Raw genomic sequence first — 18,472 nt, 5'->3', positions numbered from 1 at the left:
TAAACCATCATGTAATTCTGTCACAAAATAATTCAGTTTTATCTATAAATGCTAGGGAACCTTCCAAAAATCCTCTGACATTTATTAATTGCCTAAGGTCCAACTCTCAGAGCTGCCTTGTCCATAGTTGCTATTCATTCCAGATGAGCTTTTAACCTCTCAGCTTCTATAAGTTTTGCTCATCTTATTACAATAGAGCTGGCCAAGATGAATTGGTGGCCTCTAGGCAAGTCATCTGAAGTCAGTTCTTTGTAGATACTTAAAGAAAATACATAGAATTATTGTCTTATTGGAGATATTGCGTCTTTGTATTTCTAGCATGGCAATATAGACCCGACATTGCAAAGGATGTACAAAATAAATAAAATAAAGTCTGTTTTAATGTAAAACATAATTCAGTTGTGGAGTTTGTTCCTAAAAGTATTGTGGAGATCAAATTATAAATCCACTTTGTAAAGGAATTTGGCCAATTTTTGATGATAAAACTGTGGCATTTAAACACAAGGAAGTAGTTTCACTCAAACCTGAGATGAAGAAGTTCATAAACTGATGATTAACAGGGCTAGGAAGAATATATCAGAGGATGGACTATATCCTAGTTCTTTTATTATTTCTAAAAGCATCAGCCACTGCCCAGTGCTGGAGGAAAGGCTTGGCTGGGTAGACTTTCATTCAATGAAAAACAGTAATCTTGGTACTCGGAAGGTTTGACTGATGACAACTGTTAACCTTTCATTAGAACAAGAGCGATCGCTGTTGCTTGTGATGTCTCTTCCTGTATGCAGATGGAAGCAGCCTGGCTTTTAATAGAATAGAAGTGTTTTGCTGCTTTAAGCAGGTTCAGAGGGGAAGATCTTTTAAAGACTTCACTTTTCCTCTGTATTTCTAATCAACGTGGCTTCAAGAATAGCTTTTATCAAAGTGCTTAACTGTAATATTCACTTATGAAGGGAAAAAAGGATGAAGGCCTCTCTGTCTCCTTATGTCTAGGCATTTCTGTAAGGCAGATGGAAGAGAGAATCTGATAGGGTTAGACGAAAAACTGAATAATACCTATCTGACTGACCAGTGTCAATACTGGAGGTCTCTCTTGATCAGCTATTTTCTTATATCTGCCCGTATAGTTAACAGTTGTGGTGAAAATACAAACTTTTTCATGAGTTAAATGCTTTCTTTCAGGATGGAAGGAATTCAGTAGAGAAGACAGAAGCTGTTGTATACCTTATTAAATGACAAGGGCTTATAAAGGTTGCAGCTTCACACAAGGTTTAATCTAAGTTATGTAAGATTTTTTGTGTTATGTATGTGCCTTATCAGACAGAGAGTGGCTGGAAATGCTGTAAAATGAATAAGACAAGGGAAGGAAAACTTTCTAATATTATATGGTTCATTGACTGTGAGTATGGGCCTGGCAGTGTCACAGCCAGAACATGGTTTGAGAAATGTCAGATTTTGTCTATAACAGGTAAGAATGGAACACTTAGCATAGATTTGAACTCTTAAGAAAATACACAGAGTGCCTTTGCCTACTCAGGAAAAGTAACAAAGCCAGGGACAAAGAAAGTCATTCACTGTTAACCCTTAACCCCTTCAATACTTGCTGTACTCGAGGAAATATTTCTGGTTCTTCATCAGTGGGGTTTTATTTTGTTTGTTTGTTTATTTTCCAGGCTCATCTGCTAAATATCCCAAGCTGGAACTGGAAAGAAGGGGATGATGCAATCTGTCTTGCTGAGCTCAAGCTGGGTTTCATAGCCCAGAGCTGCCTGGCACCAGGCCTTTCGACAATGTTAGCCAACCTCTTCTCTATGAGGTCATTCATAAAGGTAATGTCTTTTCTCATTAAAATGTATTAGTCTGCAATTCACTTTGTCAGAGAGCTGAGTACAGAACACGGCTCAAATATGAAACAGACAGGAACCCATTAATAGATTTTGTAAAACAAAAAAAAACCAGCACACACTTACACACAAAAGTTCTCTGCTGCAAATTGGGTAATGAGCCAGGTTCTGTCAAGTTATATTTTTATTTCTGTTCAGGAAGTGTTTGGCCTTTAAATGGTTGTTCAAAGCAGCATCCATTTCTAGGGGGATATTTCTAGTGTTTTGCTTTGTTTTAGACAAAACACATGTTTATCTACGAGAAAAGCCCCTGCTGCTAAAACAAAAGTGTGATTTATGTATGTACTGTATAGAACAAAGTGCCCAGAAAAAATGATGGATCATTTTGGTCTTTTACATCAAGTGACTAGAGGACTCTGACTGTGAGAGTAAATAAGGAACGTGTGTTGGAACTGAAGCCTGAATTGCCTACAATATCATTTGTGTTTTTGTTTCTCTTCAATCTAAGAGCTCTTTTGGACTTGGAGGACAAAATGTTAACCAAGTTATTCCTAGATTTCTATGGCAGCTGTACTAATATAGTGGACCAAGACCTTGGTTAGAGCAATCAGTGCTTTCTTTCTGGAACACTGATTCCAAACATATAGGATGGTCAGTTTCCAATCCCATGAGTGTTATTAATGTGATGGGAAACACTGATGTTCAAGGTAGGCTGTGGGCCACTTCAAGTCCATTGTGCAAGTCAGCACAAAAAAAAAAGCCTACTGTTCTTGTGGAGGTGCATGTATCAGTGCAGGGCAGTGAGTCTTTACTTCTTATGAAGTCCTAAAGTTCTCATTAAGATATCCTTTGGAGACCTCCAAAAAATTGGAGACCTCCATAATCAAAAAAAAGAGCCGATTTTCCATATGGCCTGGGCTCTGGACTTTCCTGTCTGCAGTAATGGTGTTTGTGTCCTTATTTATGTTCTGTAAAAAACCAAAGCTCTTAGTTTTACTTCAGTAGAGCCAAACTTGAGAACTATCTGTGACTCATGAATGTATGATAATTTTGCTATTAGTCCTTTATTCTTGTATCCCAAAAGAAAACTGTATCTCTTACGAACTTCCTTCTTCTTGCTGATCATTTTGGTCTGTCTCACCCTTGTCTGGTGTGGTAACCCAAGACTCCGGGCAATCTCAGGCATTTGTGAAAGTCGCAGTAATGTATCTGAATTACTGAGGCAACCTATTCTGTCGTCTTGCTCTTGAAATCAGAAGTGGGCCTGCAACTTTTGCTCGGCTTCTGTCTTTCCAAAATAGGAAGGGGTCAATCTTCTGTCAAGGAGATTCAAATATCTCCTATCTCCAAGTGTCTTCAGAAGCCTCAATCTTAAAGTAGGTTATTTTAATACTGAACTTAAACTTGCAGTGTGAAAATTGAGTGATTCAGAAAGTGGTGAAGTGTAAAAATATCTTTACTGGAGAACTGTACTGGAGAGACACATTTATGGTCTGGATTTACAGCTACAATGTTTAGACATGTCAAAAATTGCAAATGTAAAGCTATCACCTTTCCAGAAAATAAATCTTGCCACTTCTGCCATTATCTTACCTTCAATCCTATATTTTCTTGTTTTATAAGGCATTCTTATAATAATTTCACTACAGTGACAGATTGGACTATCTCACTGATGAACAGTTTTAAGCTGAAAGCTCAGCTTTGCAAGGCACTGCTCAGTTTGCATCTGAGTATTTTGATATACAGACAATGAAGATAAAAATAGCAATGATTTTGATTTAGAGGAAGCTATCAGTCTCAGTTTTGCTCTTGTATCCTTGATTGTATACAGTTATAAACAGAATAGGAAGCAGACATACTTTAACTTGATCCTCTTCAGATGGCACCAAGATTAAAAATGGCATCAGCAAGTGTATTGGGACAATGCAAAACTCTGCAAGTTCTGGTTAAAAAGATGTCTGCTACTTAATTAAGCATGAATTGTCAGGCAAGTAAAATGCCTATTGTCTCATTTCCCAAGATCTCTTGAGTATTTTCAAATCTGAAGCAACGTAAATGTACAAGAGCTGAGACATGTTTCTTCATGAGAATCCAACTCAATTGGTGGCAGCAATAAGTTTCTTTATTTAGTGGACAGGAGGTTCTTTCTTCAAGCTGTCTCACTCTTAAAACTGTATTTGAAGGAGAAAACTGTTACTTAGTGGAGGCTGTGAATCTGTAGCATGTTATAGGAGAGCAGGTACTGTGACTGGAATTCTTAAAGAGGATGCTATTGAAAAGAAGAATGTCCTTTTCCCTAAGACAACTTCCACTCCTTTTCATTTAAAGCACTGAATTTAAGTACTGTCAGACCTTCATAAATTCCTTGGGCAAACATTATTAGTGGAGCCTCTCACAACTTAAATGATCACCTGGAAAATGTTCTGAAACTTCTGTTTTTTTTTTTACAGAAAGCTTGAAATGTGTGTTTGTTCCTTCACCTTCACAATGTGATTAGAACGTGATTTAATGTGCCATAAATGTTTGGTCAGTCAAACACAAATGAACATGATTGATGGTGACATCACACACATTTAACTCATTATATGTTACTTTTATTACACAAAATGATTTGTGTAAACAGTCTGCCCAGTATTAGAGGTAAAACAAACTAAGAAACCTCAAAATATTATATTTGTTCCTAGTATTTTCCTTTTGGTTTTAGTGATGTCATCTCATATGGAACCTTTTATGTTCTCTTTGGCACCAAACTGAAAAAAAAAAGAAAATCAACTCAAAAAGATTAAGGTGCTTAGAGCACTTGAAGGAAGAAAGATATATTGCACAACAAATTATATGTTAAGCAAAAAACCCAAACCAATCCGAACTTTACACCGGTAAATTTTATTTCAACAGTCTGTTCTTTTTATAGCATGTGTTGATGAAGGAATTGGGAGCCTTTATTACTTGCATAGTCTCAGAAATAGACGGAAATACTATACTGTACTGCAATTTCTGTATTGTTTGCAATGTATACCAGAAATGTAAATGTACAATAAATGTATACTAGAAGGCTACCCAGATGAAGAACATTGCAAAAAGTAAGTAAATAGAATAAAAGGCAGAGGTGGTAAAATTTTGTCTCTTTATACAACCATGTAAGCCAATATGAGTTAGTGTTGCCATGTACATTAACAAAAATATGTCCACAAACGAATTAGTTTTGTCTTTGCTCTGTTGCTAAGATGGTACACCTCATTCCAGATCTGAAAACCTATCTAGAGCAGTCTCTGTTCTCCTCTAAGCTATTTTGAGAGCAGGAGTGTTCTGTGGGCTCTTTCAGCAGCTGTTGCTCGCATCCACACATATACACAAATACCCACTTCTCCCGCTCTAGAGGCATCATAAAGCTACACTTTTACATCAGGCAGGTCCTTACCTACACAAATAGAACACATCAACCGGTTTGCTATTTATTTTTGGCTACCTAGGCAGCCTGAAAGTGTTCTGAAGAAAGAGACTAGGGTACACACAGTGAATTTCTTCAAATGAAGGAGAACTTTACAAGAGGGTGTGGGAAGGGAATGCAATTTCTCCACTTACTGTCGTGCCAGGAGTGGGTTAGATTGGGTATTAGGAAAAGGTTCTTCACCCAGAGAATGGTGGAGCACTGGAAGAGCTTCCCAGGGAAGCAGTCACAGTGCCAAGCCTGACATTATTCCAGCATTTGGCCAACATCCTCAGCCACACAGTGTGAATGTTGGGGTTGTCCTGTGCAAGAACGGGAGTTGGACGTGATGATCCTTGTTGGTACCTTCTGACTCCGGACATTCTGTGATTCTGTAGTTCTTCAGACTGAAGCTTACCATGGCGTGTGTAATTTAGTCAATAATTTGAACAGATCACAACAATCTGTCTTTTTGCATTATGTTTGGGTAGAAATACCACCTTGTTTTGCAAATTTGAAAGTATTAAAACTAGAGCCTGTATTCTTCAAAATTCAAAACCATCAAGGCCAGCATCTGAAGAAGAGCAACTATGTGCTAAAATATTTCAAGAACGTTATTTCTGTTTTGACCTACTACAAGACTCTACATTAGCATGAACAATGAAAAAGTGCATACATCTCATATTTAAAACTAGAGCTAATCTTAATTAGTATATTTGATGTTTTATAAAATGTTTTTTTCATCCTGATTTAAAAAAAAAACCGAAACATTCTTGCATACAGAAAGAATTGTGGGAATAGTTGGCTGAGTTTTTAAAATTTTTATCCCACTAACAATACTTGTTAGCTTTGATTTAAGTTGGCAATGGAATTGAGTAAAGAGGTATTTGATAATTTATATTACTTAAGGAAATTCAATTAGAAGACTGTAAATCTAAGTAGCTTTGCTCTTTGCTAGGAATATATGAACTTCTTTTAGTCAAGTACTTATCTATTGGGTTTTGGTGTCTGTATCTAGAGGCATAATATAACCAGAAATACACACACGCGGTATGGGTGGACTGAAAGGACATTGTAGGTTAACGTGAAAAAATGTTTAAAATCCATTGCTTTCTATGTACAACTTCTTTTCAACCACCAGTCAAGAATATTCTGTGTGTACTTTCTTTTTATTCTTATCTACGTTGTTAGAAAAAAACAACAATGCTGTGGAGAAGAGAATCTTAAAATTAAATGTCAGGAAGCCCCAGAAGCATTTTGAGCCTAGGGGGAGGCAGGAGTCCCTATGTTAAATAGAAGCAGGTGAAAACATCTTCGCAAGGGCTCAAGAAAATCACTCAGTGAAGATGTTATTTTCTAGGCATCTTCTGTACAACATTTCTCTACATAGCCTTCTGAGCATCTTAGAAGAGAGAATTTTATATGTATTTTAGGAAAAAAATGTGTAACAAGTTTCATGTTTATACAACACACTATTTGTTTTACATAAACGTTTCAATTTTGGGAAGACTGTTCAGAATATCTGAATTGCCCTCACATTACTGGGACACGTATGCTGAACAAAGAAGAGTTAGGCAATTTCAGTAAAGCAGAGTCACTTCAATAACAGATTTAGAATATTCAAGTGCTATTCTAGAGAGGTAATGAATAGAATTAACTTAATAGTTTACTGTACTTTTTGTGGTTTTTTTGAAATTATTCAGTTAGATCATAGAGTCATAGAGTGATATGGATTGGAAGAGACCTGAAAGCCCATCCAGTTCCACCCCTGCCATAGGCAGGGACACCTCCCACTGGATCATGTTGCTCAAAGCCTCATGGAATCTAGCCTTGAACACCTTCAGGGATAGGGAAGCCACGACTTCACTGGGCAATATGTGCCAGGGCCTCACCACCCTCACAGGAAAACATTTCTTCCTAATGTCTCATCTAAATCTCCCCATTCAGCTTAAAACCACTTCCCCTTGTTCCACCACTACACTTCCTGATAAAGAGAGAGATGAGGTTGTTTATCAATGTAAATGTATTTCTAAAACATCAAAAAGATGATCTTCCTCCAAACATCTAAAATTATTCTTAAAGGCTTTGTACTGTTTTATGCACTTTGATTGGTAATGCTGAGCTTATTCAATGGTAAGGAGCAGACTTTACAGCTGCTTTCATTGTGCTATAAAGGAATTCTCATTGTGTAGCTTCCTTAATATTGATAAAGACACCTGATCATCCTCACCTTGGTTTTCCATGCAAAATGTGATGAAAGATCTTAGGCCGTACTACAACTCTAGTATTAGTTCTCTGTCTTGATAGTGAGACTTGGACCTCAACAGAAAAGATTATATAGCATTATCAGGTTCAGATGTACTCAATCTCTTTCATGTGACTATTTATGTCAGTACTCTGAGAAGCAAATGCTATGAAGGAGATAAATAAGTTAGGCCACAGAGCTCCACTGCCAGGGGATAGGACTGTGTGTTAAGGGTTTAGGTTGTGCTTGCAAGATGTGCATCACTTTTTCATCTCTCTGTCACTGTGTCTCACTAAGAAATGGTTCTATTATGTAAATGTGTTTGCTGATAACAACATTTTATCTATATTCAGATAGAGGAGAGTGGGAGAAGCATTGCAACTTGAAAAAAAGATACAGATGAAAATTAGATTTCTCCTCTTGGGATACACAATGTCATTTTCCAGCTATTCTTCATATAGGCTGTTGGATCAGTGGGCGATTTGTTTTATGACTATACAGGAGAGAGAATTGCAGTGTTATGTAGTTGGGGAAGATAATCACATGCCTATACAACTAGAGAGGAACTTGGGAGGTACAGATTCAAGTCACTGTTGTAATATAGCCCATCCTCCATGAGGTACAATAGTTATCTAAACTCTCTTTACCTTTATTCTAGCACATTTGGCTTCCTGGAACCCACAATTCTCCATAAAGATAAATTTATGCATGCTACTGGAATGTGCTTGTTTAGCCAATGAACAAAGCTTTCCCACAGAAAACCTTTCACTGAAATTAAATCTATTCTCTTTGTATGAGTTCACACTGTACAAAGGTAAAAAATAGAAATATTCAAATTCTGCTGTCAGGAGCTGAAATAGAATAAACCAGTAATTATTTTCAGTAACAAAATTATCTTTATAACCATAACATCAAAACTACTGTAGATTTTTCTTTTTTTTTTTCAAGTTAAAATCAAGGTTGTTTTCATCCTTGCAAGCATAGTAATATTTTCAGGTAGGCTAAAATCAAGATATAAATTTAACCAGATAAGTAACTTTCACATTTTTACTGAATGACAGCTAGATTGGCTTTATAAGTAGCATCTTAAACCAAACACTCCCCAAATTTAGCTCTTTTTCCTTCTATAAAGTCTACATAACATTTAAATATTCCCTATTGTTTTCAGCCAGCTGACATGTGAAACATCAATTTTGTAAGTGCATATGGCACAGATTCTTTTCATCTCCATGTTAACAGTTAAGTTTTGGCAACTTACTTTTACTGATTAGGTAAGTACAGGCAAGTAGTAGAAATAAGTGTCAGTAAGTCCAGAGCTAGACTGGACGATATCAAGCTATGGTTAAGTATTTTAAAAGAAAATACACATGCTTTATGGAGAATCAAATTTGTTTAGGGATTCAGCTTTTGAGGTTGACTCCAGCAGCAAACTTTATATTGTCATCACAAAGGCTTAAATCAGTCAAGAAAAAAGTGGGTTCAAAAGTATTTTTTCTCACTTTAAGAATTTGTAAATTAGTGCTTACTGACATGGATTATGGGAGATACCGATAGTGTTTATCTGTGGAACCTTGCTCTATTAAAACTCCGGGTAACTGTAAGACTCAAGGCATTGGGAGCACGGTATTGGACACAGGAGATGTTCAAGACCAGACTGGATGAGGCTTTGAGCACCATGGTCCAGTGGGAGTTGTCCCTCCCTGTGGCAGGGAGGTTGGAACTGGATGGGCTTTAACATCCCTTCCAACTAAAACCATTCTATGATTCTATGAATTGTTTCATTCCTAGTGGACCAGCATGTAGTGCCTTTTAAAAAACACCACACTGGTGACTATTTCTGTCCTTGAAATCACAGGGAAAACATCATGGTTCAGGTGGAAATAAAATACAAAGGTCATCTTTATTCCATTATAATTATTATCTTATAATAACTTCTTAAGATATACCAAATATCAGTAATTCTTTAAATTCATTAATCAGTATTTCATAGTATTCTATCAGAACGTACTATAAACATTCTAATCACTTCATGAAGGTTGACTTAACACTAACCAGTGTCAGTGAAGCTTTGTGAATGAGTTTGTTTTTTTCCAGTCCTTTCTTGGCCCTTGACAAAGGGTGAGCGCTTAACCATAGGTGTGATCTGCAGTTTCTTCCTCCAGAGCAAAACCATCTGCCTAAAGAAAAGACAGGATGGGATGAAAGCAAAAAGGAGAAATATGTAACATATTTGTATATTTTTTCAAACCCCAGGTGGTGTCAATCTAAGAAAAGCCACAAAATAGACCATAAGTTACAAACATGTCCTTACTATCATTACTCTTTTTTTTTTTACTGTGCCTGTACTTTATCTATTTTCTGTATATGAAGAGTTGCTGATCAGCAACATTTGCAAGCTTCACATAAATAAAAGGGTTATAAAAAATGGGATATGACTTCTCTGTGTGTGGTGGAGAATAACACAATGCAAATCCCCTTTTGCATCCCACGTGGTCTCTGGATGGTAAAACAATTTCTGTGGAAGAAATTTCTCTTGATAGTTTGCAGCCCGCTTGTCAGGGTGTGTGTGATTTGGAACATCTCCATTTTGCAATTTATTCTTGCAGTTGTTTACTTCTTGAGGACTGAAGTAAGTGGTCACCTGGCAGCCTATCAACAGGAGAAGAAAATTTAAAAGAAATTAATTATTTGTGATTTATATTTCACTGTTTTCTTAAAAAGTTTCCAATACTCTTGTTTTTTCAATATTCTTTTCAAAGAGCGCCTTTTGACTTGTTTTATATGCGGAAAAGATGGGTGAATCCCGAGTTAGTACTCAGCATGTAGAATGAAAATGCAGACTTACGTAGTATACAAATCCTGTCAAAATAGCTGTGGAATTCGTATTTTTTAATATTGGAAAACTTTGTCCAAGAGGGATTTGTGTCACACCAAATTCCAATGAAAATTGTATTGTGCTATAATAATGGCATTGTCACAGGTTATTCAGGGAAGTTGTGGATGTCCCCTTCCTGGAATTGTTCAAGGCCAGGTTGGATGAGGCTTTGAGCAAACTGATTCAGTGGGAGGTGTCTCTGCCCGTGGCAGGGTTGTTGGAACTGGATGGGCTTTAAGGTCCCCTCCAACCCAAACCATTATATAATTCTCTAAAATAATTACATAATACAAAACTAATAATAGACTTATAGAATTATGAATTTCTATATTCAGACAATTGATATGGCATAATTAGTAAATAAAACCAAGGAGATAATTACACAGAGGAATGTGCCCTCATGGGTGGAATTTTTGCTCTGTTTCAGTGTGTTGTAATAAATGGAGAAGCAACTGTTTGATGTGATGCCTTAGCTATTTCAGGCTTTGTATTTGTGGCGGTTTCCCTACTTTGCCTAGGAAGGTCTCGCAGGGAATGACAGCCAAACTTCAAACAAACTTTGAATAAGCCCACAAACTACAGTGTGGGGAACTGAGATATAAAAGTGTTTGATTCTAATTGAAAGACCTTATAGAGTCTCTGAGACATAGGCTTTATAGATATGGCGTGGCATTCACGGAGCCCAGGGCAGCAGCTGGGAGCCAGGTGGGATTGCATGCACATCTCGAATACCACTGTATGTTTCTCCTTAGGCAAACATATCGAGCTTTTGATGGTGCTCCTGTAGCGCTTCTGAGTTATTTTACTTCATATGTTCAACGGTTCAAGATCTGTACAAGATGCCCCCTTCCTGGAGGTGTTCAAGGCCAGGTTGGATGGGACCTTGAGCAACGTGATCTAGTGGGAGGTGTCCCTGCCCATGGCGGCGGGGTTGAAACTGAATGGTCTGTTAAGCTCCCGTAATGTCCCTTCCAACCCAAACCATTCTATGATCTATGAATTTTGCAGTAGCAGGTTTTTTACGTCATTTTCCTAGAACAATGATGACCATTGAAGTAGTTACGTTTCTCAGATTTCCTTGTTAGTTATAGATGCAAAGAAAATTAAAGTAGTTTTAAACTATGTTTTGACTGTTGGTCAACTTCTAAACAAGATGAAAATAAGTGAAACATTGTTATAGCCACTCAAATAACAAAATAATGCAACCATTACACTAGGGAATTTTCAGAAAGAGAAAATAGGGAAACTTTTTCCTCAAGCTATCTACAACCGTATTTCACCTCATGCCGAACGTGCTTGCCAAGAATCAAGTGTATTATTTTTACGCAGGATACTTGGTTTACTGACTACATGCTCTCTCTTTTTTTTGGCATTCCAGGAAATCCTGTAAAAATAAGCAATATGAATTGCCATAGCAGCTTGCTGGTCTATTTGTTAAAATCTAATTCACATTTAAGCAGTCGCTTGTAAATTTTAAAGAAAGCTTTTGGCTTTACTCAGAATTCTGCATCTGTGTTTCTTTGTTTTAGATTGAGGAGGATACGTGGCAGAAATACTACCTGGAAGGAGTTGCAAATGAAATGTACACAGAATATCTGTCTAGTGCCTTTGTGGGTTTGTCCTTCCCTGCAGTTTGTGAGTAAGTAGAATTATATATTAATATCCATAACTATGTGCCTTCTCTCAAGTGAAAGCTAAGGTTTCTGCAGGAGACCTTTTCAGTCTTCTATACCTCTAATGTTGTTACATCTGATGGGATCCAGTCAAATAAACATTAAAGCAATCACTGCATAGAAGTATTCCAAACATTGTCACGCCTGTTTTCAGAAGAGATTTGGAATTAAGTCACTGTAAATGAAAGCATAAAAATGTTTCCTGTGTTGACCAAATTAATCAGCGATCCATTTAAATGGAATTTACTTATAAGCGCTGTCCTCTTGGTTCTTCTAATGATTCCCATTCTTTAATAGTTTTTGTCAGCATCACTGACCTGGCTTATGTCCTTTAACAAGGAAACTATTCGTTAATTGAAACAGAGGTAATGGAGTCATACAATCAAAGTGGCATCCAGAGCTCTGTGGATCTTGTTGGAAACCACTTTTAACAAGTGAAATATGTAAAATAAAAAGTCCTTTCCGTAACTAGAAAGGAGTATTGGAAACATGTAGCATATAACCATAGTATAAGCCATGCTACAACTTTATTTCTTAGTAACTGAAAATACTTATATTCATCCTAGGATGCTTCTGTGAATGAGGTATTTGTAGGCATAAGGTTTCTATGATAAATACTGTGCCCACAAACCTTGTCAGGATAGTTTAGCACAGTCCTGTTTCCTCTTCTGTTGACATCGTTCTTCATTATGGCCACATAATGTGGTTTTACGATCCTTTAAATGGGAGTTTGTTGAAGAAAAAACATGCTCAAGTATTCCATTGCAGAACTTAAATAATGGGAATATAAATTCTATTGCATATATCCTTGTGTGATATGCAGCACATGGTTTCAGCAATGTCAGAAACCCCTACATCCATGCTTATCTGTAATTATTCTCTTACCATGAAGAAACAGCAGGAATGAACTGTTTGCAATGACTTTTGGAAGTTATTATAGAAGAGGAGCCTGAAGGGTGACATTATTACTCTTTACAGCTCCATGAAAGGAGGTTGTAGTGAGGCGCGTGATGGTCTCTTCTCCCAAGTAACAAGTGATAGGATGAGAGGTGGTGGCCTCAAGTTTCACCAGGGAAGGTTGATACTGGTTATTAGAAAGTATTTCTTTACTGAAAGAGTGGTGAAGCATTGGAAGAGGCTGCTCAAGGCAGTCGTGGAGTTATCATCCCTGGAGGTGTTTGAAAACCATGTAGAAGTGGCACTTTGGGACATGGTTTGGTAGGCACAGTAGTGGTGGCCTGACAGTTGGACTTGATGATCTTAGAGGTCTTTTCCAGCCTTAACGTTTCTATGATTCTAAGTTCTCAGAGGAAATGCATACCCTGCAGCCATCTCTATGTGTGTGATGTTCGTTTGTGAAAAAGGACTGACTCTTGGCCTCTTCTCTTCCTACAGACTGGTGTTTGCGAAACTAAAGCTCTTAATGATAGCCATAGAGTACAAGTCAGAAAAACGAGAAAGCAGGTATGTGCCTACAACTTTGGAATTCCTGGAACATGCTGTCAAGAATTTTACTTGCTTTTTTTTTCCAGAATGAAGATATCTATTTGTATATTTTTGAAACATTTCAGAGATGAATTAGCATGCCATCACATTACACCACTTCACATAGCGCTAAAAGACCTTTATTTCTTCCTTATTATTCTTCCCCAAGATTGATTTAAGTCAGAACATTTAGTAGAAGGTGGGGGAACAGCGATAGGTATGTCCTGTTTCTAGATGTGCAGTTTATTTGTACTTAAATGGCTATGCTTTTAATGCTTCCAGCTCCCATAGACTCTTAAAGTACTTTTCCATTGAATAATCTTACTTCGCGTTAGCTAATGTAAAGCAAGTGATTTAATGTTCTTTTGACTCTGAGTTTAATCTCTTCCTAGAAAAAAATAAAAACACAGTAGTAACAGCAGTGAAACTATTTACCAAATTTTGTATTTCTGGTATTAGAAAATATTTGGTTCCTGGTGGTTCTTCTATGAATTATTGCCCAGCTTTAGGTTGTCATTACATCAATTGCCATTTACTTAAATGAGTGCTAATATTACAGTCTTTTTCAGTAATAACAGATAATTAATGCCTTCCATATCACTCTGTACTGTAACTTCAGTGAGAGTTGGATTGAGTTCTTAATCATAAGGTAATGCAGAGGATCCCACAAAATTAACAGAATGTGACACAATCATGTATTCCTTCTTACTTAAAGCAGGTAATTGTTCACAACTAATGAATTTGGTAAAAAAGAGAAAAGAGCCTAAAAATTGCAGGAAAAAATACTAACAAAGAGATGTTAAGAGCTGGATTTTGTGACTAAATGTGTAACAAGAGGACAGCATGTAAGCTAGATATTCACAATGTCTTATAACCCTGGTCCACGCTAGTATCTGCTGACTTTATTAACCAGTGATTATTTAACTGTCACTGTTTGGTGAATAACAGAGCTACCTGCAGCATATTTTTACTGTTCTACTTTTTCCTGTGCTCTTCGACCCAAGCATTTTAAGTAAATATTTGTGGTTTTCTGAGCTAGAGCCTTTTAGTCCAGCCAGAAAGTTAATGGAACAAAACTTCAGTTTCTCACTTCTTAGGTATTTTAGCATTTCCCTGCATCTTATTAAGTGAAAAGATGGGGAATCAAGATAAGAAATAGAAATAGAATGACATGGTTTACAAGTGCGAGCTGTCTTTGAAAGAGATAAATTTGTCATTTGCTGGTTATGTTGACTTTTGAAATATTTATTCTACTTTGTATCTAAAGTTCCTGATTGGTAATTCTTCGTAACAGTGAAGGGGGAATGGATGATGGTACCTTTTTAGCTTCCACCCCATGAGAGTGACCAACAGCAGATATGTGCTGATTTATTTTGTGATTACAGTTTAGGTTCATGTTTCATAGAACTATTGAATGGTTTAACATAATTTACAATTTAGAGCAACAATGATAAATATAAGTAAAAACTTTAGCATATTATCTAGGTAGCTCTTTTATTAAGAGCTCATATTTCCAGCCATAGGTAAGACAACGCTAGACCAATGTTTTCAGGTGCAGGGGACACTTACAAAGCATTCTAAGGGATGAGAAGACCTTACTCCCAGCAGTTTAGTTTTTATTACTGGTCATAATAGAATATCTATGTAAGTAAACTATTTATTCGTTTAGACAGGGTGATTTGTTTTAATAGTAGTTCATCTGCCATAATCACTTTGCACTCAGAGCTAAACAACATAGAATGAATTCAGAAGTGTGTGCAGCTCCCAGAAATGGTAATATGAGGACATTCTATATTTCCTAGTTCCCTCTCTGAATTCTCACCTCTCTGTTAAAGACAAATCCTAGTAACCTTTTAAGTCAATGCCAGAATTTGCATTGACTTTGAGAATGTCTTCATTCCGTGTAGAATAACATAAATACTCCTTTACCTTTGCACTTTTTTTTCCCTAGGCAGTCTCTTAGATGTCATTTTTTCTAAAGCTTTCTGATTTACAGCCAAATTTGGTTAACTCTCCCACAGGGAATTGGATATCAGTAGTAATTATAAATCATTAGAACCCTATTCAAGCGAAGATTAATATGCATATTAGCAGTAGTGGAGCTGACTCCTAATAAATGTACACAAACAGTAAGCACACCTTGATACCCAGTTGTGAGAGTATTAGATTGTGAATTATAAACAATTTATGGTTTTACAAGATTGCTTAAAAGCAGAATTTAAAAGTGTTCAGGCCTAAATATAGGCACTATAATCATAGGTATGATAACTACAAACTCAGTTTCAAATAATGTGTGAAGTATCTATAGTATTTTATCTCCTTAGACAGCTGTTTCTCACCAGAGTTTCCTAAAGATTAGTTAAAATAGCCATGATTAGATTTTTTTCTTTTTACTTTCATATTTATATATTTATTAATGTTTAAATTACTGATTAGTTATCAAAAAAACACTGAGTTTAGAAAATGTGACTGAATTTTGTGTGTTTCTGACTAGCTACTAAGGTCTGAACTTTAGTAGTTCCTGGCCACAATATGTATATTACAATCAGTTATTAAGAGCAGAAAGCACTTATTTAATATGTTTTGTTTCCCTGATGCAAGCCAAATACTTTAACTTAAAAACTGATCTTCCTTGGTTCATTTGTGGAGAAGTTTTGTTTCTTGCATAGGAAAAGTGGTAAAGGAACCTGAAAAGTGTCCCAGCAAAGCTTGCTGAATAGGTACCAAAAAAATATTAGTTCAAAATGCAGACATTACAACTCCTCATCTGAAATCCTTTTAGAGATTTTTTTTTTTAGTCTTCCTTTTCCCCTGTACTTTTTTATCCCGTGAGTAAGCAAGAAGGAAAGCCTAACCAGGATTCTTCCCTCCTGCATCCTGTGTTTACTCCTCTTGTTAAATTCTCTTTGTCTCTCCATATATTTGTTCTCATTCTCAGCAGAAAAACCTTTGAGCATTGACGACTTTTAAAAATGAAGGGTTTTTTTGCTTTTGCTTTGGTGTCAGTTGATATCTTATCCAAGTGTTTGATTTGCAATTTTTTTCTTGTCGTTTGCAGAAGCCGAAAGCGGTATGCCCTCTTCGTTACCTTTCCTTCCAACCTCAATCCTACCTCCACTCCTTCTAACTTCAGGACTAATTCCTTGCCAAGAATACAGGAAGATAACATCTTTGTCTATCTTTCTCTGTATATACACACACACACACATATATACATATATATTTTAATCTGTGTGTGTGTATATATCTGTGTCTATATTTATATACCAGCCCCCACTATCAAAGAGAGAAAATAGTATTTTGTTTTTCCATTGGTTCTTGTGACTCACGCACTAACTTCTTTGCAGGAAGTATAAAATAGTGTAAGCTTTTTAGGCATTTTTTTTAATCCCCTTGTGGAGCCATTGATTTATCAGGTTGTTGCATTTGAAAAAGACGTCCCTGTTAACACCTTCCCTCCTCTTTTTTCATTTGTACTGTATCATGATGATGTATATTTTGTCTTTGCCAGCCCTTGTCCTGCCATGTTGTCTCCATATCCACACCTTCATTGATGTCCTTCTTTCCCCAGAGTCTTTCTTCAAGACACATCTTGCAATACAGTAGTTCACGTTCTCTTGTAGTCACCTGCCATTAAAATACAGTAGTTCATGTTCTCTTGTAGTCTCACCTTCCATTAACAAAAACCAAATGCCTAATTCTTTACATTGCTGGTCCTGTCTTGAGCCCAGTTATTCATAATACACTATTCATTAAAGCTGTTGTACTGTTCCAGTGAAAGTACCATGGATAGTTTGTACTGTATGTCACATTCATTTTAATGGCATTTGTTAAGATCATTTATGAAGATGTTACTGAATCTATATGTTTCTCAGATTTGTTTTTCCTTTGGGATGGCATGTTTTATATCTTCTTTGAGTACACCATGCTGTGAGCTCCTCTCTAGTCTACATTCTATCTTACTGCTCTTGGTTTGGATGAAGTAAATCAAGCATGCTCTTCCGTATCCTCTCCTCTTCCCTTGTCTCTCTTCTTCCTCTCAGCTTTGTTTTTTTAATTGCTTATAGCAGCCTGTCTGACTGTTAGTCGTGCTCTTTGGAGACCCGTTCTCATTGTCCAGGCATTTCAATGTCCTCCTTTGTCATACTCTCCGAAGTTCACTTTCCATGTCTGTTCTGTTCTGTGTGTTATATGTGTTATATTTACTTTAGACTTACTCTTCTGTGGTTTCTAAGTAGATGTGTGAAAAGAGAGGTAGCTTCCTGTCAGTTTGGCATTATTGATATGATCCAACTGCAGAGAAGTTACTGCAACACTTAGTATCTTCAAGGATCTGCAGTTGTTGCACCTCTACTTTGCTTCTTGCTTTAAAGTATATATTATCTTGTGGTGAAGGCATGTTGACGCTAGCATGACGAGCAATATGAAGAAGTGTTGTACCAAGTGAAGTTGCTTGCTCCCAGAATAAAGTATACTGTGCTGCTTCATTGTTCTGAGAATCAATCACTTCTGGAACCAGAAGGAATAATTCAATTGTTTCCAAGTGTATTGAATTCGCCAGCATTGTTGAAACAGTTTGGACTGTGCTGCTTTAAAAAACCTTATGCACATCCTGTAGAACATGATTCAGTAGTTGCTATTGTAAAAAACTTAACTCCTGGGAGCAACCTTTTATATGCTTGTAGTAATTAAGCTTTAATATACTGTAGCATGTAATGTGCACTGTGTCTTTTGCCTTGTATTCTTTTTAGTGTCTTACTGGATTTTTCTGTGTAGAGCAATATGGATCTGAACTAACGTTAATGATAGAGCCCAGAAGAAAGAAGCAATACTCATGAGTTACAATCAGTGTGAAGCTGGTATGCACGCAACTCCCACGGTGGGATTTGTGCACCTGCCCTCACACTCTCAAAACATTCCCTGTAA

The 18,472-nt window shown here is 36.7% G+C and overlaps 1 protein-coding gene across 25 annotated transcripts in view; it reads left to right on the top strand.

Annotated features, from left to right (window-relative positions):
• The window catches only part of KCNMA1 (potassium calcium-activated channel subfamily M alpha 1), a 438,776-nt gene that overhangs the window by 307,002 nt on the left and 113,302 nt on the right, over positions 1-18,472 (top strand). For 13 of the 25 annotated variants that reach the window (XM_069863453.1, XM_069863466.1, XM_069863461.1 and 10 more), the window contains exons 14-17: positions 1,671-1,826; positions 11,918-12,027; positions 13,457-13,525; positions 16,605-16,616. In XM_069863453.1, coding sequence (XP_069719554.1) covers positions 1,671-1,826; positions 11,918-12,027; positions 13,457-13,525; positions 16,605-16,616 — 347 coding nt within the window. The remainder of the gene's footprint in view (positions 1-1,670; positions 1,827-11,917; positions 12,028-13,456; positions 13,526-16,604; positions 16,617-18,472) is intronic. The other 12 variants (XM_069863465.1, XM_069863457.1, XM_069863464.1 and 9 more) reach the window with 1 other exon arrangement.

Source organism: Phaenicophaeus curvirostris, chromosome 9 (assembly GCF_032191515.1).
Source record: "Phaenicophaeus curvirostris isolate KB17595 chromosome 9, BPBGC_Pcur_1.0, whole genome shotgun sequence".
NCBI lineage: Eukaryota > Metazoa > Chordata > Aves > Cuculiformes > Cuculidae > Phaenicophaeus > Phaenicophaeus curvirostris.
Note: the sequence above shows the minus strand (reverse complement) of the source record. Positions and strands in the feature narration are given on the sequence as shown.